At 34.6% G+C, this 25932-nt stretch overlaps 1 protein-coding gene across 1 annotated transcript in view; it reads right to left on the bottom strand.

Moving 5' to 3' along the window:
* Nucleotides 1–25932, bottom strand: part of LOC118204320 (uncharacterized) — a 69689-nt gene that overhangs the window by 34880 nt on the left and 8877 nt on the right. Inside the window, exons 2-3 of the mRNA XM_035376651.2 lie at nt 13568–13908; nt 761–1021 (exon numbers count right to left, since the gene is read on the bottom strand). Of these exons, the coding sequence (XP_035232542.1) occupies nt 761–1021; nt 13568–13908 (602 nt within the window). The remainder of the gene's footprint in view (nt 1–760; nt 1022–13567; nt 13909–25932) is intronic.

Genomic DNA, 25932 nt, shown 5'->3' with positions numbered 1-25932 from the left:
AAATCAGAGAGCTCCGAACTGCGAGGCATCTTGCATGCGACTAAAGCCGATGCTGTTTCTTACACGATATATACCGGCGGAGTCCGTGACGTACCTTAGGAGCGCAGATATCGTCATTTGCAAAGGTGTCCAAATACTTATTGGTAGTCAGTGTATTGAACCATCTGAAAATGCATGTGATGCAGAGATGAGAGAATTTGATGTGCAGCTTAAGCAGTGTGCTCCAGTATTACAAGAAAATTCACCCACTCACCATGACCACTCACCATGAGCAAAATGTTAAGAAAACGTATTACATATATAACGCATCATTCATACAGTACAATATTCACAGACTATAAGGAGACTAGACACCATGCTCATGAAAGTCCTTACCTGGCCTTTATTTTCGCAACTGTTGCTCATATACATTAAATTGCAGTTCTTTGAAGAAAAATTTTTGTGACTGTTTTACCAGAATAGCTACATTTATTTAATTAGCGATGTGCAGTACCTACCTGCAAAGTTAAATGAAACTATAACGTATAAGCTCAAGATAAGCAATATTTTATTGCGTTCCTCTTCTTACAAGCTCTGACTGACCGAAATGAATAATTATCAAACGACGAGTGAAATCCTAAAGACGATGATATGTTTCAAAAACCTGTTATTTTATTTGGACTTAACGCGGCAGTTAATAAAAGGAAGTTAAAGCTAGGAAAGCTAATGAGAAAAGGTATCCATAAGAAATTAATAAAATCGCTTTATAGTGAAATCTTACCTTCATAAGCAATGTCATTCCTTGTCGGTCTCTAGCATTAGGATGAGCACCATACTGCAACAACAGATCCACAGCCTCAATATCTAACGGATTTAGCAAATTAATCTCATGACCCAGGTAATATTCGGTATTTGGATTTGCTCCATGTTTCAACAAGAGTTCTGCTGCTTTATAATAACCATTTTTCAAAGCCAGGCGTAATGGCTCGTCCGCTTGACTGGCTCTAGGAGGAAAACCGTAACTAGTATCTCCTTCCAAAACCTAAAATAGCGGAGATTTATTTTAATCATTATAAACACGTAAAAATTGAAGTTGAAATTGCAAATTAAAGTTTTCTTAAATACAAATACAAATAATTTTGTTAGACAATTAATGTTTATACAAAAAGCATATAAAGCATTTTACCTTCCTTCTGACGTGTTTTCTTAGTTTAGTTGGATAACATGTCCAGCTGGCAATAGGAAAGGCTTTTCGCCTTTGCGGCACAGTGTGTCCGGTCTGGACACACCTAAAAATTTCCTTCTGTACGTACATAAAAATTGAATGAAAAAGGATTTATAGTAGATGGCATTTTCTGAACCTTCTTTATTTATAGTAGATGGCAGCTCAACACAAACCAGTCCGTATATTTTAGCCATGTTTATTTTTTAAGACCCTCATTTTTCAAAGAAATCTTCCAGATTTATTTTAGGGTGTATAAGGAATTGTTTGAAAAGGAATTTCTATGTTATTTTTGGATGTATGCTAATCTTCTTATTCTATATTAGTCTTAAAATTTTACTTTGAAATCTTGCTTAAAATCAAACGGCGAACCCTAGGTGTGCCCAGAACGGGCTCACCGATAATCTAGGACAACTGAGAGTCTGTATTCTTTGTTTCTCCGCATCTCATCAGTCAGTTCATTGATAACAATGCTCGTTTCAGCACTCTTTTCGAAGCTCTATTCAATCAGTGTGCGACTTTGGGCACACTTACAGAATTAAAACGATAAGTGATATCTTCACAAAATTTTACTTGTGTACTCCTCTAGGTCTAATTAGACTGCCTACCTTTTTTTTTTTTTTTTTTTTTTTTAAATCAAATTTCCGACTTTGAAAGGTAGCGTGCCGGAAAGGGTTAAAGACTCATTTAAAATAATCTTCTGTTGTCATCAATTGATCTCAACGTTTTCACCATAATTAGCGCATTCCTTGGCAGTCTTTAATGCAAGTGTGTCTGGATTTCTCTGGGATTTTCCCTTCAAGCTGACGGATGAAAATAGGATGACGCTTTTTCTTCATAGGTATGACGGCTTAAGACGAAACAAATGGTTCTAACTAAAATCCAACACCAAAGAGGCCAAAGACAGTCAGAAGTGCAATGAATGGTTGATATATTTTTTAGCATCAAGGAAACTACTTGCCGGGAATTCGTTCTTCGATGTTAGAAGACCAATGCAGCATTTTGTTGCAAAGTTTAGAGGCTGTGGGGAGAGGACTTTCGTCATAGAAGCCTTCAGCTGTAAAAGGGTGGGAAATGATTGTTTCATGACTACAATTGACTACAATTCCCCACGTCACTCTGCTCCTGCAGAAGCAAAATTTCCAAAGAAATGAAAATTGCACTAGTATTTCATCTCTCTGCTCTTCTAATTTGACTACTTTTCACTTTATTTATATTTTTTCCGAGGGTGAAATCCAAATTTAAAAATTACAGTTTTGATTCTGCAGAGGAGACCCTGGCAAATCACAGAGGATGCTAAACATATTTCAACTACTTACAAGGAGCAATAATTATAGAGCAAGCCCTGGAATTTGTGCATAAATGCAGAAGAGGATTATTATGAACTGTAAAAGAACCTGATTAAAATCCTTTCAGTTTTGTCCTTATTGGTGCTGTCACCTCTCGCTTTCCGTTTTCCTGCCAGGATACAAATTAGTTCGCTTGTACCTAAGTAAAGTTTTGAAATTGTTAAGACGTTCTGCCTCTTGAGGATACGTTACTAGGTTTGCTACTTTAGTTGAGGGTTCCCATCTTCGACCTTGCATTATAACTGCTGATAGCTGAAATCTACGCTGATGAAGTTAGAGATAACTTCGCGTTAAATTGCTCTTTGTAGCCTTTGCTTATTAGTTTATTTGAATTTAAGCTTTATACACTATGTCCATAAATTAAGGATAATGCAAAATCAGGCAAAGGAAGAGTTAGAAGCAAAACAACTTTGACTTATTTGTAAAGCTTATTTATTAAACAAAAGGTAAAGAGCAAACAAAGATGCTATATGTTTGATATTATTAAAACAATTAGCGATTTTTTCTCCCTGGAGCAAATTACAAAAAAAAACTGTTTACAAAAAACCAATATTACATGGTTAGTATGATTGTTAATACATTGTATGTCTCCCAGACGATGCAATACAGTCCGTACAACGCCTAGGCATGCTGAGTATCAAATTATCGATCTAATCTTGGGGGATATTACACCACTCAAAAAGCAATGCTCTCCGAAGTTCCGTTAGACATGTAGGAGGAGGTTGACGGGCTGCAACTCTTCGGCCAAGCATGTCCCACACGTGCTCTACTGGATTCAAGTCCGGTGAGAATGCTGGCCAGTCCATACGGGTGCTATCTTCTGATTGAAGGCATTCGCTTACGATGTTTGCACGGTGAGGATGGGCGTTGTCATACATAAACACAAATTGTGCGCCCATGGCGCCCCGAAACAAACGTACATGTTGTTCCAGAATGACGTCCCGATAGATTTGGATTGTCATGGTTCCGATTTGAACATGCAGGTCAGTTCTGGAACCCAGAATAATTCCACCCCAAACGAGCACTCCTGCACCACCGTAACGGTGTCGTTCAATGATGTTTGCTTGGTGGTAACGCGTACCTGGAGCTCTCCATATGAAAGTCCGGAGAGAATCAGACTGCAAACTAAACCTGGACTCGTCGGAAAACATCACACAAGCCCACTGTTGCTGTGTCCACAATGCATGCTCTCTACTCCAGGCTAACCGCAGGCGACAGTGAGTTGCAGTAAGTGGAACGCATCTGACAGGTCTACGAGCATATAGACCAATCTGCCATAAGCGTCTGTACACGGTCTGCCTTGAAATTGTCTTACCAGTGGCTGAAGAGAGCTGACGAGACAGGTCTGAGGCTGTGCTCCGCCTGTTTCTTTGGCAGTAACTGCCAAATACCGGTCCTCATTCGGCGTTGTAACTCTGGGGAGACCTGTGCTGTAACGTCTTCTCACATTACCATCATCTTGGAATCGTTGCCAAAGCCTGGAGATGACACTCTGGGCAATTCCAAGTTCGTCTGATACTTCCAGTTGGGTACGCCCACATTACAGACGGCCGATAATTCTACCACATAAAAATCATCCAAATGCGTCCTTTGTGTCATAACTATTCGGTTATTGCACCGAAATGCTTATAAAGCGCCTAACAGCTAACAGTGTGTCGATTACTAACCTCTCGCCGCTGGCAGTACTGTTCAAAAGGTGAAGAAAGCTAATCAGAACATATAAGGTACCTTAAGGAATATATAATGTCTCATTATCTTTGATCCGCTTGACGACGAGATAAATACATAAACGTTCTGCTTCAAAACTATGCATTCATTTCAAATACGGTGTTTAAAATAACAAATCTCAGATTTGTGTTCAAAAAGAACAAATGCTAGACCAACCTTATTATTCATATTACTGCCATCTGTAAACCAGATGAAAACATTTTTCAATAATCTCTTTATCATCGCAGAAATTTATGGGCTCTAAGGGACGTTTCCATTTATGCAGTTTTCCAAAGTATCAGTTGCCAATGCCTCGAAAATATTATTCTTATAGTCAATTTCTAAATCAATAGGTGGAACTCCTGCAAGAACAAGTAACGTTATGACTTAGCGTTCTACAACCACTAATAATACGAAGAAGAATTTTCCGTTGAATCGTTCTCAGATTGCTTTTGTTAACCCTCTTTGTAAGAACATGTCCCCAAGCACAAGAGCCGTACGAAATGAAAGGCAAAATACACTGCTTATAGATCAGTTTCCTGACTTCATAGATTACTCTAAAAGTATTTTTGGAAGGTCTGTGAAAAACCATTATTTTTTTTTTCCATTCAGTATAATGGAATACGATGTGCTTTTTTCATGTTAAGTTTTGATCAAGTACCACACCAAGATACTTAACACTGTCTACAAAATCCTAAACAGAATCTTTATGTAGTACAGAAGCAATATTTTCTTCATCAAAATTCCTGGAAACAACCATAGCTTTGCTTTTTGAAGGACTGAAAGTGAGTTTATGAGAGAACGCCCAGCTGGGAACAAAATCCAGCACTGCCTGTAATCTCAAAATAATATTAGTCAAAAGCTTTCCTTGGAAAATTAAAATTAAGTCGTCTTCAAATGCAGTTTTTAAATAAACGTCGAGATGACTGAAAAGACACTTTCTTATTGTGTTCCAAAGAGTAGAACCGAACACAGAGCCGTAAGGACAGCCTTTTTCCAGAGAATAAACCTTCTTTTCCGACCCAAGCTGAAGCTCAGAGGTCATCCGTTTAAGAAGCTTTTAAGTAGATTATAGTTAGTCTACGGTACACATGCATCTTTTAGAATTTTTAAGTTAGATGACCACTAAGCATTATCAAAAGTACATTTGATATCCAGAAAAATAAGAACAGTTAAAAATTTCATTTGCATTCCATACTGCAAGATATAACTAAGATGAATAAAGACGTCTTCAATAGACTTCCAAGTAGTAAACCCGAACCGAGAAATATAAAAATATTTCTCTCTCAAATGCCAATTTATTCTATTAATGAAGAGAGATTGAAGACATTTCTCCAAACTGGGTAATAGGTTAATGATTTAATATTGTCAGGATAAGTATTTCTTGCATCGAAAATTTTAGGGATTAAAACAACCCGAGCTTTTTTCCAGTGTGCGTTGGAAAGACAATAAATGATAAACAAAGGTTGAACAATCTGTGCAAAAAAAGGGCTATCCATTGCATGGAAGTGCTGTATAATTTCATTGGAAAAAGAGTCTAGCCCAAGTGATTTGATTTCTTGAGATTTCTTATAGTACTGCTATCTTCTGAAGTAGAAAATTGACAGTCAATAAATGAAATATATAGCCCCTCTGACTCAGTATGAATAGCTCTATGAGAATTCGTATCATCACGCAAATTATCGCTTGGAAAAATTTCTTGTCATAACAGCAAATATACAGGGTGTCTAAAATTAAAGAACCCTACTTCAAAGCTGCCTACAAGCGAAACCAGTGATCAGAAAACTGCGAAATTTTGTGGTGGACTTAATGAAGGCATGTCTTTTAGAGAAGAAAAAATAGTTACAAACTGCGTCACCAGAGAGCGTTTTACTTTAAAAACCTGTAGTAAAAATGTAAATCTTTGTCGACGTCATGCAGCAGCTGTTATAAAACCTAGAAACATTAGCGGAAACTATTTTCAGTGTTCTTGTTGCTCATAATGATGATAAGTTTATGGGATCGCGCTTTTCGTAATGTATGGCCTCCCCGATCCCCAGAGTTCAATCCATGAGATTTCTTGCTTTGGGGATATTTGAAACATCTGGTAAGTCGTGACAATTCAAGAACTTTACCTGATCTTAAAGTATTAAAGCCAGCATATCACGCCACTCGCTGATCATTTCCCAGCACACACTTTTGTCAACTATGGAATATGCCATCTTGCTATTTCAGATGGTAGCTGAAAATGATTGACACCATCAGGAACATGTTTTTTGCAATGAAATTTGTAAAATTTTAAAACTATTATAAAGGCTTGACTAAATGTATAAATTATTAATATGATGCGTCCTGGTGGCGCTATTTGTAACTATTTTTTTTTCAATGAAAAACAATGTCATTCCTTCATTAAGTCCGCCACAAAATTTCCCCATTTTCTGATCAGTGGTTTCGGTTGTAGTCAGCTTTGAAATAGGCTGGTAGGCAGTTTGAAATAAGGTACGAATAGGATTTTTTAATTATAGACACCCTGTATAATAATACTCAATGACGAAATAACTTTGCAAACCGGGATTTTAATCCCTGAAGCTTCAATTCTTTTTGCAAAATTCGTCGTCATAAAAAACACATACATAAATTTTTCCAGACACTGTGAGCGTTAATATTTGAGAGAAAATTATTCCACTAATCAAGCTTGGCTTTAGATAATTTAGCCTTATAATTATGCCGCAACTCAAAATATTTAATTATATAACAGATTTACTCACCTCTATGCACTTCCCACATTCCATAAAACACCATTAAAATTCGGATTTATAGCAAAGGGAACTAATAACTACAAGAAAAATGTAGACTATTATTTTGCAATTAAGCTAAAAAAAAAATTGTAAATTTATTTTCAACGATTGTAACACTAATCATAACTATTGCTGGATCATCCATAATAACACTCCTGTCATTAATGCCATTCAAACAATTGACATACAAAAAATTAACGGAAAATGACTTTGAAAACTTATATACCTCACTTCCTTTAGAAGAAATCTATACTAGTCTGCTAGATTTACAAACTAAACGCTTCCCTGCTATGCTCACAATTATCAACATTATTAAATGGAAAACCTACCTAAAATGCAACCTTTTTCATTACTACATTAAATTTCAAAATAAACTTTTTAAACAAGTCAGAGGACTTCCAATGGGCTCACATTCCAGTACTTCGATCTGTAATCTCTTTTTATTTGTCAAAGAATTTACCTTCCAAAAAAATTTACAACAGCCAGAATTAAATTACTAAAAGCACACTTACAGGTATATTGATGATCCTATTACATTTAATAATTTTAATCAGATTGAATACTCGAGATTTATCCAGAATGCCTTAAACTAATCATTCGCAAAATAGCATCGACTATCTCGATCTTCAAATTATTAACTACAAAATAATTTTATTGTTTGACAAAACAAGAAACTTCAATTTTTAATACTAACAAATTAATAAATTGGATTTCCAACATCGCCAAAAAAGCTATTAGTAATACAATATTAAATCAAATACAACGTATTAAAAATATTTGCACAGATACGATAGATCTACAACGCGAAATTTTGCTCCTTATTAAAATTCTCAAAAATAATCTAATACCTAATCGATTTATTAACCATTGTCTTAAAAGAGCAGGCGTTAAATACTCACTCTAAATCATTTAACTGATAGGGATATGATAATTTGTTCCTAAACCTGAGAAGGCGGTATAAGTTGGATGTCTATCAGTTGGAGTATTTGTACATAGTGTAAAAACAAAATTGTACATAAGGAAAAACGCTAATTATTTTCAGACTTTTCTTATGCTGTTACTAAAAAAATTAGCTTATTTCATACTCTTTATTCTGTCAAATAGCTCGTTGACAGTGAAAAATTGCTTTTTTCCTTTTCTAATTTTCTTCCTCGTTCCGACACGACAATTAGCCGGAAATTAATTAATTTTCATTCACTAGTTAGTATATTCAAAATTTCAACAGACATTTTCACTCACATAAGAAAGCGAAGGTGTCATGGGAGATTTACTCAAATATCTTATAAATTTTACTACATAAATTGCTTTTCACTCAAAATTTATAAAGAATCTTGTATTAGCGAAAATGCTTCATTCAGAATGAGTTCTTTGGTACTCTACTTTGGTTATAAATTCCATCACTTAACGGAACTACATTGACTACCAATAAGTATTTGGACACCTGTGATAGAAAAGAAAAACTAACTTTATTCAAAATCAATAGTTGATAAAGCCTCGACGAGAGGTAATTACAGCGTGGACCCTCCGGGGCATACTTTCCACAAGTCTTTGTATGACAGCTAGTGGTATTTTCTTCCACTCGGCTTGGAGAAGACATAGAAGTTCCTTCACCGATTTTGCACGGGTGGTTCACCCCTGAATTCGGCAATGCAACTCGTCCCAGAGGTTCTCGATAGGGTTCAGGTCTGGACTGTGGGCAGGCCAGTCCATTCGATGAACTCCATTGGCACCATACCAAGCCTTAGTTAACGTCGAAACATGACAACTGCCATTGTCGTCCTGAAAGTAACAGGGGTCCAACTCATAAAACTGCCACAACGTAGGAAGCACATTGTCATCCAAAATAGTGCAGTAGGCATCGGAGTTGAGCTTACCATGAATGGGGACCAAGGGTCCCAGCCCATACCAGGAGAAACACCCCAGACCATAATTCCACCTCCGCCGAACTTGACTGTTGGCACAATGAATTCTGGAAGGAGACGTTCTCCAGGTAGATGCCAAGCCCAGACCCTGCCATCCGAACGGTAAAGGGTGAACCTTGATTCGTTACTCCAACGAACCCGTTTCCACTGATCTACGGTCCAATTTCGATGTGCTTTGCATCACATTAACCGAGCAGCGCGGTTGGACTTTGTGATCAAAGGCTTATGGGCAGCAGCACGACCATGAAATCCAAGCAGATGTGCTTCCTGACGGATGGTATTCATTGAAACAATACTCCCGGATGCCTGTTGAAACTCCTCGCGGATGAGGGCCATCGGTTGGGTGCGGTTCTTCCGAATTTCTCTGGACAGCCCTCGTCGGTCTCTATCTCCCAGTTTCGTTGGTCTGCCGACTCGGGGCACATTCCGACAATCACCGCTCACCTTCCACTTCTTAATCACATAGGCAACTGCCGATTTTGGGTACTTCAGATCGCTAGATATGTCTCTTAAGGATCGGCCACATTTGTATACCCGATAATTATACCTTTCTCGAAATCAGAGAGCTCCGAACTGCGAGGCATCTTGCATGCGACTAAAGCCGATGCTGTTTCCTACACGATATATATCGGCGGAGTCCGTGACGTACCTTAGGACCGCAGATATCGTCATTTGCATAGGTGTCCAAATACTTATTGGGAGTCATTGTATAATTGTGACCTAACTTAATTTGTCAGTTTGGCATTATCATTCTTACTTGAGTAAGAGACGAAGCACCTTCGCATTTATTAATTATTCTTCATTAAACGGGAGTTGCTTTATTCCCCTTGAAAGTTCAACTAATTTCCAATCAGTAGCGATAATTACTTGTTTTCAATTATTAATTTCTTTTTCAAAGTTTTAAATTTTGTTATTCATGATTTAAATTCAAGTCCCAGGAAAACGTTTTTTTCATAATTTACATCAAAGTTACTTTAAATTGCAATTTTCAGAATTAAACTTCCTTCATATGGGTTCCCTCTTTTTTTTTTTTACACTTCTACTAAATTTATATTAGGAGATAATATAAATATAATCTACATTTCTATAGTAAATAAATTATTATTATCTTACTTTGAAGCTATTGCGCAAGTATTAGAAAAATTTGTTTTCGAACTAAGTAAATTTTAGATCATTCAACATATATGTATACTTTAAAACACAATTTTCGGAATTAAACTTGCTACATATGGGTTCCCTCTTTTTTCATACTTCTACTAAATTTATATTAGGAGATAATATAATCTATATTTCTATAATAAATAAAGGATTATTATCTTACTTTGCAGCTATTGCGCAAGTATTAGAAAAACTTGTTTTCGAACTAAGTGAATTTTAGATCATTCAACATATATATATATATATATATCTTTCAAGAAAACTTTTACTTTCTCTTTAGAATCTACTCCTAACAGCATTTGCATGCTTCTTATAACAGTCAGTTTCCTCAGACCACCAAGGAACATCATTCCTCATACTTTTCTTCCTCGGAATTAATAATGAAGCACAATTAAAAATAATGGTAGGGAGACTATTTACAGCATTTTCTAATGCAATCCAATCAGTGTATATATCAAGAAGGATATTCAATTCACGCAGTTCCCTATTACAAAGTTCTAAAAATAAAAACCAGTTTGCTCTTTTTAAAATAAAAGTATTCAAATTATCAAATTCAAAAAATAATCATTTTATGGTCAGAAAGAGAATCTTCTTAAGAACATTCCTAAGCTACAAAGTGTAACGTCAATGTAGCCGGAGCCATGCGTGGAACTGAAAGTAGGTCCGAGATTTTTGTTAATTAGAAACAAATGATTCGCACTAATAAAACAGCCAAGTTTCTTTCCTCTAGCATTAGTAACAGGACTATGCAAACCGCTGATATGCTATTTGAATAAAAAATTGTATGGTTTCTTAATCATCAAAATTCGTGAAATTTTTAAGAGTTCTATATCAATGCTAGCTTGGGGCTCAAAATATGCAGAATAAATAGTCAAATCAGAATCATTAATTTTTGTATCCAAAACAGTATAATAAACAGCATGATTTAAGTTCAAAGAGGAGAAAGATTTTGATTACGAATAATAATAGCAGACTTGACAACTTCTGCTTCAAAATCGTAGTAAACTTTATATTTAATTGGAAAGCCAGGAAGAACACCTTTATAACAGTGCCGTTTCTGAATCAACGCAACATCAATGTCAATTGCCTACATATATAAAGTAAGTTGCTGAGTAGCCCATTTTGACATGCGCGATTTAATTTGTACAAAAGAAATAGGTGAATTGACGAACTTACCCATTATAAATTTTTGAAGCTCCAATATTCATCATAAAAGTTTGGCTGGGGCAAGTTCCAAAAAATGGCCCATTATTTGCATCGACATTCTTAACTGCATTTTTTTTAATTGAATCTTATGCAATTAACACACACCTACACTTCTTTTTTATCGCTTTCTGAACTCGTATGCTCACCAACAATAACAAGCCTATTAATGTTTGCAATCACGACTTCAGTGATAGCCTAAACATTTAAAATACCTATTTAAAACAACAAAATCTTCAACTTTATACAGATTCCAGTATCAGTTTATACAGATTCCAGTATACAGTATCAGTTTAATACACCCAAAATTTAATACACACTTACGCACAGCGGGATGCACTGAATAACTACACGTTTCTCAAGTTGAAACTTTTTTAAAGTAAAGCGAACTTTAATATCTTTCCAGTATGCTTCAGACAAATTAATTTCAGAATTCTGTTCTTCAAAAATTTCCGAGATTTCGTTATCAATAATGTTATTTGGCACATATTTAAGTAAGTGTGTAGTATATTTTCGCTTTGGAATACAGAGATTCAAAATAGTTGCGTCTTCTTGTAAAGCAAAATCAATTCTTTTTTCGGCTTTAAGAAGCTTTTTAACTTCATGAGATATAAAGTTTTCTGCACTCACAATTATACAGCAATCTGAATCAATTTGGTTTGGCACCACAGTGTTAGCATAAGATTTCGGTTGCCTGACAGAATTCAATAAGCTTTCTTTACAAGCTTCGCGGAAATTTATAGATTTGACATGCTCAGCATACCTTGTAATCAAACTTTTAATCTCACTCAAGCTTTCTTGACATCATCACGAATCTGTTGATTTATGTTGCATTTGGAAATGATGACTGAGTCTACATTTCGAAATTCATTGTCCAGAGCTGCGTAGAACTTGTGACCATCACAATCCGCCATGTTGGCCTTCCATGATTTAAATGAATTTATATTTAAATCAATCACACTAAAAAGTATAAAAAATATTTTTAAGAAGTGTTCTTGTTTTTCAGTCACTTTGCTTCTTAATAATAGAAAAATTAAATTTGAAAGTTAAATACCTTACGCTTTACTAAATTGCAACTCGCTGATGCTTGGAGGTAAGAAGTATGGTGATTAATACATTGCTTTCAAGCAGCCTAATTTTTGGATTAAAATTGAAAGGTAAATCCCATACATTGTAGGGTTTTCCTTATTTTGTATAACAAATTTATATTAAGTTTGATTACCTGTTCTAAACTTCTGAACTTCCCCTCACATTCTGTCGCCAGGATGTAAATTTAAAGTTAAGTGAAGTGCTATTTAAACGTGTGAATAAATCAGTTTGTTCAGAGTGTGTTTCGCTATCCAAGCGCACGTTTCATTGTTATTTCGCGGTCAGGCTTAGTAAGCCTCTTGGACTTACCAGATTAGTATCACGCCAGTTAGATTCATATGAGTCCACCAGAATTCGCCAGGTTCATTCTAGGATCTAATTTAGTTAATGTGGAATAACAGAGATGGATCTTACAACATTTTTCCGAATGCAATAGTTTGGAGAGCTAGGAATAAAAATGCTTTATTTAGAACAGTGTTGCCACTTCATGTTTTTAAATCGCTGAATTTGTTAAATAAAAATCTTTAAATATGTATAAAATGCGAAATAAATCAAAAACAAATCTGAAATTCAAATTCTGGTTTCGATTTGCTCATATTCATGTGGAGGACTACGTGTATTCAAAATTCGGTGATCGTTTTTTCACAGTGTACGGAACATACTACATACAGATTCTTCATTATTTAATTTTTTTAAGTAATGCATCACTATAACATTTGGTGGCAACAATTTGAAAATGATTCCGGCAAAAAAAGTGATACAGAAAAAACTGTGTTTTGAGACTAGTAGCACCTGCGGTGCTTTTAATAACTTAAATTTGTGTAGATATGAAGCTAAGAAATGCATACTTAAACTTCGGGACGATTTATTTCGAGAAATAATACTTTAATAAAAAATAATTTTTATTCATCATTTTGTGCATTAGATCTAATCTCTTCAATTTGTATATAAATTGCCAAAAACGTTTTCCCTCCCCCCTGTTTTTCTTTCCTCTGAAATACTATGTTGTTTCAATCGGTGAAATTGATTTTTATCCTTTTATTTAAAAAATTCTAGAATGCTGAAAAATAAGTACTTAAAGTACTGGACTTCTTCTTATACTTTCAGAACGTATTCTTTCTAGAACAGGTAAATTGTGTTAAGCAATATATCTATACTTACCTTAGAAAAATCCACTCGTGCATTATATTGAAGTAAAATCCTGATAACATTACAGAAACCTCTTTCAGCACACAAATGCATGGGGGTGTACCCCACATCATCCATGACGGATGGATTTGCTCCTCTAACGAGTAATACTTTCACTGCTTCAACATGCCGGTGAAATACTGCGTAGTGAAGAAGTCTTAAACCATTCGCGACTGGTGCATTAATATCTTGACCACTCGCAAGAAGTAACCGAATATCGTCGATTGAGCAATAATTGATTATACAATCAGCTATTTCTCGAAGAACTGATTTCTTCCCCTCAGGAACTGGAGTCCGGATTTGCGTTTCGTCCGCTGAAAATAAAACAGTTAATAAAATTAAAAATATGTTGTAATTTATATATCCATCTTCATTATATCTCACAATATGTATGTATTATAAACATAAGCATATAGTAATATATGTAACTATTTAAGTTTGCTTACATACACCAAAGAAGGTATTTAGTAATGTGAGCTTCCCTCTTCCAAAGGGCTTACACATTTTTGCAATTTATAATAACAAAAATAGGAAAAACGAAAATAAAGCGGGTATAATGTAATTTTTTTAACTGTCTTATTGAAGCTTTATATGTGTTATACCAGTTATATATTATAATTTATATTTCGCTTTTATAATTTTTCGTATACATGACTATGTGTATATAAATATATTATATAAAAATATGCAAAGCAAAATTCTAATTTTAATTTGGAATAATCCTTAACCCTTTCCTTTAATTTGGATATTGTCCCTTTCTATCCTAGTAACTGCTTATAATAAATTTCTCTAAATTGCGTTATTTCCAAGTTAATTCATGTCATATGATCTTACATAACTCTGCTATTTCAAGCATTTACGTAAATGTTTCAGCGAATAAGATTTCAATCGGAACCGAAACTTTTTATTAATAACCAATCCGTATGAAGCAAACCGGAACTCATAACTGTTCTCCTTTCCCAGCCTTTCTTTCTGAATGTGTCACATTCCTGCTTTGCTTTCTGTCCAGTTAATGTGTCGCCGTTCAACGTTTTATACCACAATAAAAATATTATAATCGCATTATAAAAAGGTACAAATGGGATAAAGAATGGGTGCAGATTTCGGCTATTATGATGTGTGAGTTATAAAATACGAGTATGTTAAATCATCACGACGCTTACATTTGACTGAAAATATATAGTCACGCATTCTGCACGCCATCATCATCATCTACAATATTGGCCATGAGTGAAAATATATATGTCTTCTCATCCAAATCATCACACACACAGATGTATGTGTGTGTAAAATATAACATATGAAAGAAAGTTACTGACATACTTAGCGCTTTTAAATCCTGATTTTATTTGGCTACGTTCCCCTTCACTGAACCTGTACTGCGCATCTTACGTCATTATTTTATCTGCAGTGACCTGCAATGCGAAATTTCCTGTCCAATCGCTGTTCGGATTTCAAACAAAGGATTCCGATCTTATTTGTAGGTCCAGCTGAAGTGTCTATTCACTTTTTTCTGCTCTTCTTGCTTGGCTAACTTGCATCTCTCTGCTGTCCATTGTTTCAAAATACCATAAATGTATATAGAATTGTGGGGTGCTTGTCGCACCCATAGTGATGTGAAAAAGAGAAAATATTTCCTTAAGAATTATATTTCAAGGAAATAAAATTATATGTCCTGTTATCTACAAAATATTCAACGTCTGCAAGTTTCTTCTTCTATCACGCATTCTACGAGGGCTATCCAGAAAGTAGATTACGTTTTGGAATAAAAAAATAAACAAAGTATAGGAAACAAATTTTATTATATACAGATGAAAGCCACACTCAAATACTACTTTTCTACATAGTCACCATACAAATTAAGGCATTTATCGTAGCGATGTACGAGCTTGGAAATTCCTTCGTCGAAAAATTCGGCCGCCTGCGCCTTCAACCACTTCGTTACCTCTTCTTGCAGCTGTGCGTCGTCATCAAAACGCTGCATAGCCAGCCACTTCTTCATTGCTGGGAATAGGTGGAAGTCGCTCGGTGCCAGGTCGGGACTGTACGGCGGATGAGGAAACAACTCCCACTTAAAAGATTCAAGAACTTTACGAGTGACATTTGCCGTGTGGGGCCGGGCGTTGTCGTGAATCAACAAGATCTTAGAGCTCAACATTAGTCTGCGCTTGTTTTGAATTGCTCTTCTGAGTTTTTGGAGAGTTTGGCAATACCTTTGAGAGTTTATTGTAGTGCCTCTTTCCAGGAAGTCCACCAAAATTACACCTTTTCTGTCCCAAAAAACAGTCGCCATCATCTTCCTTGCCGACATTGTTTGCATGCATTTCTTGGGTTTTTGGGGAGAACTTGTGTGCCCCCACTGCATTGATTGCAATTTCGTTTCACAGTTCACATGTTTCACCCATGTTTCGTCACCAGTAACGATGCGATCGAGTAAAGAGTCACCATCCTTATGGTAAGCGTCCAAAAAGTTCAACGCTGCAGCCATTCGCTGATTTTTGTGGTCCTCTGTCAAGATTTTTGGAATCCATCTTGCACAAAACTTGTGGTAACCAAGCTTTTCGCTGATGATTTCGTGCAACAAACTTCGCGAAATTTGTGGAAAACTCAAAGAAAGTTCCGTTATTGTGAAATTTCGATTTTCACGGACTTTAGCATCGACTTTTTCGAGAAGTTCGGCGGTCACTATGCTGGGTCTCCCACTTCGATCTTCGTCGTGAACATTGGTTCGGCCATTTTGAAATCTTATGACCCACTGACGCACTCCACCTTCAGTGATAATGTTGTCCCCATACACTTCACGAAGCTGCCGATAGATTTCTATCGGTTTACAGTTTTTTGCAGTCAGAAACCTTATTACTGAGCGCACCTCGCAGCTCGCGGGATTTTCAATTAACGCAGACATTTCAAACCGTCACAGTATCTGAACGGAGCACAGCACGAACCTCTCACTAGCACGGCTAGATGCAGACTGAGCTGCGCAACGCTCTGACCCCAAGATGGCCGCGCTAGCCCCGCCCCTAGCGGACACAAACGGAAACGTAATCTACTTCCTGGATGGCCCTCGTATTTGCGTGCGTATCCTATTCTATCTATCACCATCCCAGTCACAACTTCAAAATAATTGGTGCGTTTTCTAGTCAGTATCCCATCCAACAACAAAATTATAGCAGATGAATTTGGGACAACTGAGTAGAGAAGGCACTAATTACTTTGCAGTCGTGTGGGGAAGGGTGACAGATGCAGCTTGCACACAAATGGGATGAGTGATAGAAAAATAGATGTGTAAAATAAATGTGAAAAATAGATGTGTAAAAAATAGTGCTGTGATTTCTTCACACCACTATGGGTGGGACAAGTACCCTACAATGCTATATACATTTATAGCATTTCGAAACAATTTACAGCGGAGCAGCGAAATACAAGTTAGCCAAGCAAGAATTGTAGAAACAATTACATGCACACTTCAACAGGTCCTATAAATAAGATCTGAATCCTTTGTTTGAATTCTGAACAGCAATTGGATAGGAGCTTTCGCATTCCACATCATTGCAGATGAAATAATGACGTAAGTGGACGTAAGTATAGATTCTTTGAAGGGGACATAGCTGAAATAAAATTAAAAATTAAAAGGGCTATTGCCAATTAAGTTAAGTAATAAGTTGATTATATTAACAATTTTCTGTCATATTTTATATCTTATACTTACATATTATTATTTCATTATTTCCATACTGAAATTTTTGTGTGGATATTTAGAATCCCAAGTAGCACAGCAACGTCGTAACGACGTTGCAAACTCGTCGCGGATGTCGTTGCAAAAACGTTGCAATAGGTTATCTTTAAGACGCCCAGATGTCTGCGAACATCCACTATTTTGCAACCGTAGCAAAGACGTCCTTATTACGTCTTTGCAGATGAGGTTTTTGTCGCACAGACGTCATTATTACGTCTTTCGCAGGTGATATTTTGGTTGTGAAAGCATCGTATCACGACGTCTTAAAGACGCCTAAATGTTCAAAAAATTCCATATTTTTTCAACTGTTGTGAAAATGTCGTTACTATGTCCTTGTGTTAAATAGTGATTTATGCAGAAAAATAAGCTTAATAATTAATATATTTTTCTTCTTTTTTTAAATTTTGTATTCCTTGTATTTATCGAAAGTTTAAATATTTTATCATTTCCTGAAAACCAGAAGATAATACAATTTTTTCTCTTTAGACTAAATATGCATAATTAACAATAGCGTTAATTATTTTCAGTACTATAAACTATACTTTTTAAATAACTTAATTTCTAAATTACAATTATTTAAGATTTCATCATTTTTTTTTCTCTTAAGTGAAAATAACTATGAAAGTGTTTATTATAAATATATAACATTAATAGTAGGTTTTGGGTAAATAAAACTCAATTAGACATAAATAAAAGTAAAGATATATATGTAGGTAAAAAAAGAGTTTTTCTGATAACAGCATTATCACATTTATTTCTGTTAAATCTCAGAGACATTAAAAATTGCCCCTGTCATGATAAATAGGGAGTGGTTCTTAAGGTAACATAATCAGTATTTTATATGAACTCAAGTATAAATTTATTCGCCTTTCACAGTAAAAAATATAACCATTAACTTCTATATCTCCAAGTTTCCAAGACAGTATAAAGTAGTTAATAAATGTGATCCAGCGCCGGATCTTTGATTTTTCTGATGTGGGGCAAAAGCTAAAACTGCCGCCCCCTCACCCATTATCCTTTTAAGTTTTTCTAACAAGTTTTAATTTGTTTAATAAATATGAAACAGGTAGTATTTGAAGTAAAAACTAAGCTCCATTTTATACTAAATTCCTTACGTGCTTTTATTGCTTTTTTTTTTTTTTTTTTTTTTTTTTTTGTTGTTGTTGTTGTTATAAAGGAAAAATACGTACCAAAGTGACATAATTAGAAAATCGTCCCCTCCTAGGAGAATCGTCTTTCTGGACTTTCGCGGACTTTCTGGTGAGCTTAATTTTGGATTCAGTCCTAATCTTAACTCTAATCCTGAAGTGCTTCTAACTCTCCAGTCCTCGAAATCATTCGTTTTTCCGCTCTAGGGGGAACGGGCATCTCCTAAGCTTCTCACTATTCCGTGTATTGCATACTGGTTAAAATACGTAAGGTTAGATTATATGAATATGGCAAAGGCAGGAGGGCTATCTGCGTAGAGGAGAGGTGCTTTCGTGGAGGAACCTTTTAAAGAAAACTGGCGCGTATTCACGTTACACATGAGAAAATCCACGAAAACAAACCACGCAGCCAACCCGTTCGCCTGAGTTTGAACACAGGCAAGGTCGAACTACCAGTTCGACCTTGCCTGTGTTCTACCAGTATTCAGTTGCCAGAACTACCAGTATTCAGTCTTAATCACTCGGCCACTGCTGAGGACATTTGTCTGATTATTCACTATGTTTTTCACCATTAGGCACTGCATGGGAAAGGGGGAATGCACCGGCGAAAAAAATTTGTAATGGAAACTAGCTCATATGTATGTTACACACGGGGAAAATCACGGAAATGCTCATATAGCCACATATACTTGACTCTCGGACAGAACTACTAGTGCTCAGCGGCTTTTATTGCTTAGCCACTAATCGGGCCATTGCATACAAAATATGGGCTATTGCGGAAAGGAAAAATTCTGAAAAGATTATACAAAATATGGGCTATCACTCTTAGTATTCGTACTTCCTGTCTCGTTTTTCATACTTCATATTTCATAAGTAATTTTAAGTTCTTACCTGTTTTAACGCTATTAAAATATCACGGAATTAGTAACGAAAATTAAAATTTCACTCTGTAAGCCTTTTGTTCTACAAATAAATGCATGGAATCGTCATAATTTGATCTGCGGTTTGATTTTCGGTTTCCAAAATCGCGAGACTTGGTAAACGCTCCTGGCTCACCGATGATCGTAGATATTTTTTAATATGTTTTAATTTGCTGAAACTTCTATCTGAACAAGTTGAAATGTTCGTGATTCGTCCTCAAACTGTTCATCAGATTGCTTTTTGTGCTTTGCAATTTTTTCTTTGTCAGAATAGACTCAACTGCAATTTTTTCGGCTACTGTTTTAGACTCTTGTATCCAATATTCCATAGGATTTTTCTCTCATTTTTTATAATTCTCAGTTTTGGTTAGTTCTTTCGTTAACTACACAGAACGCGGAAGAGTAATTTTTTTTTTTTAATTTCTATATTTACTCGATTGAATTCTGGAAAAATATTAGCTCAAATTTTCAGGTTGGTCTACCTCATGCTTGGATTCCTCATCAAGAGAAATATCTTTAATTTCTTTTAAATATTTTAATATTTCCGGTAAATTCATTGAAGGACTTTCACAGCGACATATTTTGCCGACCATCTTGTCTGGCTGCTTCCTTTTAAGTTGTATTTTGTAAATTTTTTCATAATATACCATCGAGTAGTGCAACCGACAAAAAAGCGAAGTATTTTCTGAGTAATTCCAAACAGATTATAAGGTATTTCTCCCACTTTCGTAGCGTCCTTCGTGGTGTAGTGGTTCTGCACGCTGGGCCTGTATTCCAGAGGTCAGTGGTTCGGTTCCTGGAAAAGGCGTTTGCTATTTTTCATCTTTTTTGGCTTCCAATCCTAATGTCTGTACAAGATTAACTGCTTCCGGGCGCGAAGAAGCAAAATGCACACCGACAAGATACGAGAAGTGGGCCAAACATGGCCCAAATTCCTCCAGTTTATTCATTTCTGTAATCTTAGCTTGTAGTGTTTTAAAAATACCAGCCGTATTAGACCCGTTGTCGTAGGACTGGCACCGACATTGTCCAATATCTAAACCATCAAGTGTCAATTAAGACACTAATTTTCTACAATGCATTAAGAAATACATTCTCCTATCTTTCCACCAACTTCTATGAAATCAATTAAATTTTCCTTTATCTCACACACATCACCACACGTTTTTACGTATTGAATCACGTGGTTAATTTTTTTTTTTTTTTTTTTTTTTTTTTTTTTTCTGTATGAGGCACATATGGAATGCAATTTAGCATTATTGTGTAGTATTTGGCTTCTTTAATATCGTTTAAAATGCTACTTCAGACTGTTTTGCCTATATGATATATGATTTCTTTACCTCTGTTTGGTGTTTTGACTGGTACTTAAAAGTTGAATTATGTTTGGCAAGAGGAGAGATTAAATTCAGAAAATTTCCTTCGCTAGGTCGAGGAAACTTCGCTAGGTCGTGAACAGGCTCCTGGGGATATCATCAGACCCAAAAAAACAACGACAGTTTGTTGAAAGATACAGAACCGCATCCATGACTATATAGAATTTCTCTCCATTTTTCTTTCTCTGTATAAATGAGTCGCTCAATGTCTTGATCGATGCCTTGGCACGATTTCATTTGTCATACTCGAATTTTCTACTTAATGATGCACCTCTGTGGATTCCAGACGCTTCGTGCTCAGTCAATTTTGCTAAAACGTTTTTTCCAATTAATGAATCCTGTAGTATGGTGTAGCGGCAGCACCATGTTTCTGATAAATCTTGCAGGGTGTACAAAAAATTGCATTCTCGTTTTTAGAAGATGTAAATCAAGATCTTCTAAGCGTTTCATTATTTACTAATCTTCTGTATTACATGTCAAATGTCTGCCATCACGTTCAGTAGGACCGGGGTATACGTTTCCTGGATGTTTACTGGCTGATAATACTGATTGACTGCTTAAGAATGATTGTTGGTGATTTTTCATTTTTTTTCTATGACCAGCCAACTGCATGAGTCCAACAAATGGAAAATTTTTAGTTTTTGGTCTTCCTGCTGCTCGACCCCATCTAAATGAGGAGATCTTTAGGATCATGGTTTCATGTCCTCCAGCTATTCGTTTGATGTCGATGAAGAAGGTTGTTCTTTCAAATGCTGACTTCTAGATTGTTTTGGAATGATATGTGCAGTCATGTTTGGTCGTGAAAATTGCAAGAAATGTTTATACCCTCTAGGAATCTCAGCATAATCGGAACTGCGGCAGGGTCTCACGGTTTACTTCTTCCGTAAAGTTATTTTTTTATCTTAGCTGAAATTTGGTTTCTCTGTTTGGCCTTATCTTTGGCTCGTTTTCTATATTCCGCTTTTCTCCCCCTCAGCACGCAGATCGTTTCCTTTAATCTAAATAAAATTCACTATGAATTGTCTTAATAAGAATAACTAAGAATTGACGTAATTACACTGAGCAGTCCTAAATAAATGGTCGCGTCTCGCTAAATATAGTGCAAGCTATTAAAAGCAAGCATATTAAAAAAAAAAAAAAAAAAAGAGTACAGAAGAGACCTGAAAACTAAAAAATAACCATAAAAATAATAAATCTAGCTTTAAAATCCAAAATACGCTCCACTGTTCCGAGTCAAACCAAAGGTGAGCGTAAGTTGCCGACTTGCTGCAAAGAAATCTAAATGCCTTGCTTCATCTTGAAGACATAATGATGGTGTCTTGTATATATTTGACGAATATTAATTTAAATTATTTAATTTATCCGGGATGGCCCAAGGTTAAATTTTTTGGGTTAGCTCTCAGAAAATAGTTACAATGCTTCCCAGCAGATGTTTCTCGGCTTGCCCCCCGCTAAATCCGGGACAGATGTGATCAAAAATATACCTAAATCTAATAACTTCCATATTCATATCTAAAATGAAATAATAACCTAACAAACAACATAGATGACAGTATTATATATATATATATATATAAAAAAAAAAAAAAAAAAAAAAAAAAAACATGAACTAGTAGTGTTTGAAAGTATAAATAGCAGAAGGAAGGTAAGAGAACTAAAATTTCCAATTAATAAAAAAATATTTGTGTTTTTTAAATAGTAAGCAATTAAAATTGCAATAATTATGGATTGCAGTATTTACTAGTAATGCTGATGTTTCTTAACACCATTTTTTTCGATCATATGTTAATGTATTTATATATTTTTAGTTTTCACATTTTAGAATAGTGGTAGATTACAATGATTATTTCATGCACTTTTTATAATCAACAACTTTCCTTTTTGTTACTGTATACAAATAATTGAAATAATATAGTATACGATAGAAAGATAAGTACGTTAAAAAGTAAGCTGTTCGTTAAATAGCACACAATGAAACTTTTTGTTTCTATTTATTATGAATTTCTTTATTATCAGAAGCACATAAAAAGTAAGCGATGAAAATAGAATATACTTAAATTTAATAAAAAATAAAACCTAATTTCCAACATTCATTTATTGAGATAATCTAATAAACATACATAACGGCAATATTTTAAAAAACGGGAATTACACATTGTTTGGAAGAATAGATACCAAACGAAAAGTAATAAAACTGCAATTTGCAATCAATAAAAAATATTTAGTGTTTTTTAATATTACACAATTAAATATAACATAATTATAGATTACAATATTTTATAGAAATGCTAATATTTCCTTAACACTAGTTTTTCGATCATACATTTCATGCACTGTTTAAAATCATTAACCTTTTCTGCATACTGTACAAAAGACAATATACTATAGAATGTGCATTATTATTAATTTTAATAATTAATTAATTGCTTATATTGTACATATATCTAATTCATCTTTAACAATCATATTAAGTACTGGTACTAGTCCAATAATTACTTTGTATTTCGAAAATCATGAACATACCATAGCAGCTTGACTTGTTGTTGCTTCTGTATCGATTGCATTTTCAACAAAGCCAGAAAGTGGCTTACCGTTGTATGTCATTTTTGGTTTTATATGAAATTATTCTGAAAGCCAACTTTTTAATATGAGCACAATAATCGATTAATATGAATGATATGTGATATAGCTCTTAGGACGTTATAACCGAAGTACAAAGCTAGTAAGTTTATCCAAATATTGCACCGCTGGAACCACAGTGATTGGAGACAGACACTATTTTACGAACCACACACTATTTCACGAACACTATATTCCACAGACCACTATAGACCACAGAGATACTATTTCACGAACACTAGTTTCCCGAGTAGCATTGTAGCATTTCTTGTAAAGCAGATATTCACGCACAAATTCAGCATTCTCACGATAATTTCACTCGCTGAAGGCAGTTGAAGTAACTAGATACAGAACAATGAGAAGATTCACAATGCGTTCTTTGATTGACGGTGCATTACATTTACCTTTAATATAAGCAATATTATTTATATCAGTCATTGCTTGATTCAGTTTCAAACATGAAGTAAGTCTTTTCAAACGCCTTACACATGGGATCTCTTGAAACAGCTGCTAGAATCTGAATTAATTGCGCAGTTGTTCGAATTTGGCAGCTAGCCAAGGCGCGCAGATCTCGAGATGTTCGTTTATATAAGCTTCCAGTAAATAATGTACAGGTCTGCTTCTCCTTCGATGAATTTTCCGCCGTATATATTGGACAGACGTGAATTCGCCCTTACTTCAAAAATAAGAAATATAAAAAATAAGTCATATTTCAGTAGTGAAATAATTGCTGACATGTGATTTGCATTGATTTCGGAAATATGATTTTAAAGTATATAAAATGCATAACTTAATAACTTACTTTATAGATTAGTTTCATTTTTAAATGTTTTGCTATAATATTTATAAAAATATTTAAGTATTAATTATTTTAACAGAATTTTAAACAATTATTTAGCACGTATTTTTAGTACTAATTAAATTTAATAGATCAAAAAAGTATTTATGTTAAATTTACATTTCATTAGATGAATCTACCTTTGAATAATATATTTAGAAGAAATAAAGTAATGAAACACTGCAAAGTAAATCTTATGCGGACTTCAGATTCTTGAAAGGGGAGATTTAGTTTCTTTTCATTCTAAAAATAATGCTGATGGACTTTAAAAAAATGCTAAAACTACCGCATCTAAAAGCGGTCATATCATGACGTTGTAGAGACGTCGACAAATTGCCAAGATGCAACGGCAAATATTTTGCGTCTTCGCAACGTTATAAAGACGTCATAAAAGTTACCCCGACCGCTTTGCAACCTCTCGGACCACTTTGCAACGTCGTGTGCTACTTGGGATACGATGATGGAGCTGATGCATAAAGATGAAGCTGTAGTCATATCATGTTGATACAGCTCTTTATTTTTCGCATAGCATTCTTGGAGTAAAAATGCACAGTTGAACTGGCCTAAATAGCGCATCCATTCTTTAATAATTACATGTGCTTTTCACATATTTGCAGCAATATAATTGAAGTAAGAAACAGAAGAAGCGGATGACATTTCAGCAGCCCAGAGAACCCAACAGTGCATAAATTACGATGTGGATGCTACGTTAATAATGATGAAGTTAAGATTCCACTTTATTTCTAATTGGCTGGATAAAATATTCGGCTTGAATATCTTATTAATGAATTTGAATATATTAATGTTATAGTTTTTATTGTTATTGGGTAGAAGATTTTACTTTCAATTTTGCCGTTATGTAAGTGCATACGTTAAAATATATATGTACACTGCTCAAAAAAAAAAAAAAAAAAAATATGGACAGTGCTATATCTACCGTTCTACTGGGCCGATTGACAAAATTCAAACTGCGTTTTTCATGTCTCGAAAGCGCGACTTAGGATATATATTAGATTTATATATAGCACTACTCTAACATACTAACATTTTGACCAAAATCGAAAAAAATTGGTATGTTTTCTGAAATAACATACCATTTTTTTTTCCCATATTTCGATTCTAAGACTCAAATTATGCCAGAATGCCAAGTTTTGTAAAAATCGTACGAATAGTTTTTAAAATATTAGCTCTCAAAATTTTAGCTCCTCAGTGTTAATTGAATTTGGCAAATATTTATTAATATCTCTTTCTTTATTAAACTTTTTTTATTTTTCCTTTCACATTTCGAAATTTAGGTTCATTCCAAATAAAATTTCCCCATTTTTTGTGTTTTGTTTTTGAAATTTCTGTTTTTAAATAATTTTTGTAAATTTTTCGAAAAAAATTTTGAATTATAACCTATAAAATTTTTACCATCATCTTAAAGTAGGTGTATTTCTAAGCATACCTGCCAAAAATTAAACTTTTTTAACTCCAAATTTTCTAAGATATACATGAATTTACATATTTTCGCGTTTTGAAATTTGGCATCTTTTTTTTTTTTTTTTTTTTTTTTTTTTTTGAGCAATAATAACGCCAAATATGGTTTATGGATTTTTGTTACAGAGAATTGCCACAGCTATTTTTAACCTTAAATTTCAAATAAAATTTTACGGAGAATTAATTATATAAAATTTTTCCCTCAATGATGCGTAATAAATATTT

Source organism: Stegodyphus dumicola, chromosome X2 (assembly GCF_044657685.1).
Source record: "Stegodyphus dumicola isolate Sdum_Otavi_A_Nest chromosome X2, ASM4465768v1".
NCBI lineage: Eukaryota > Metazoa > Arthropoda > Arachnida > Araneae > Eresidae > Stegodyphus > Stegodyphus dumicola.
The sequence above is the reverse complement of the archived record's forward strand: the minus strand, read 5'-3'. Positions and strand labels throughout refer to the sequence as shown.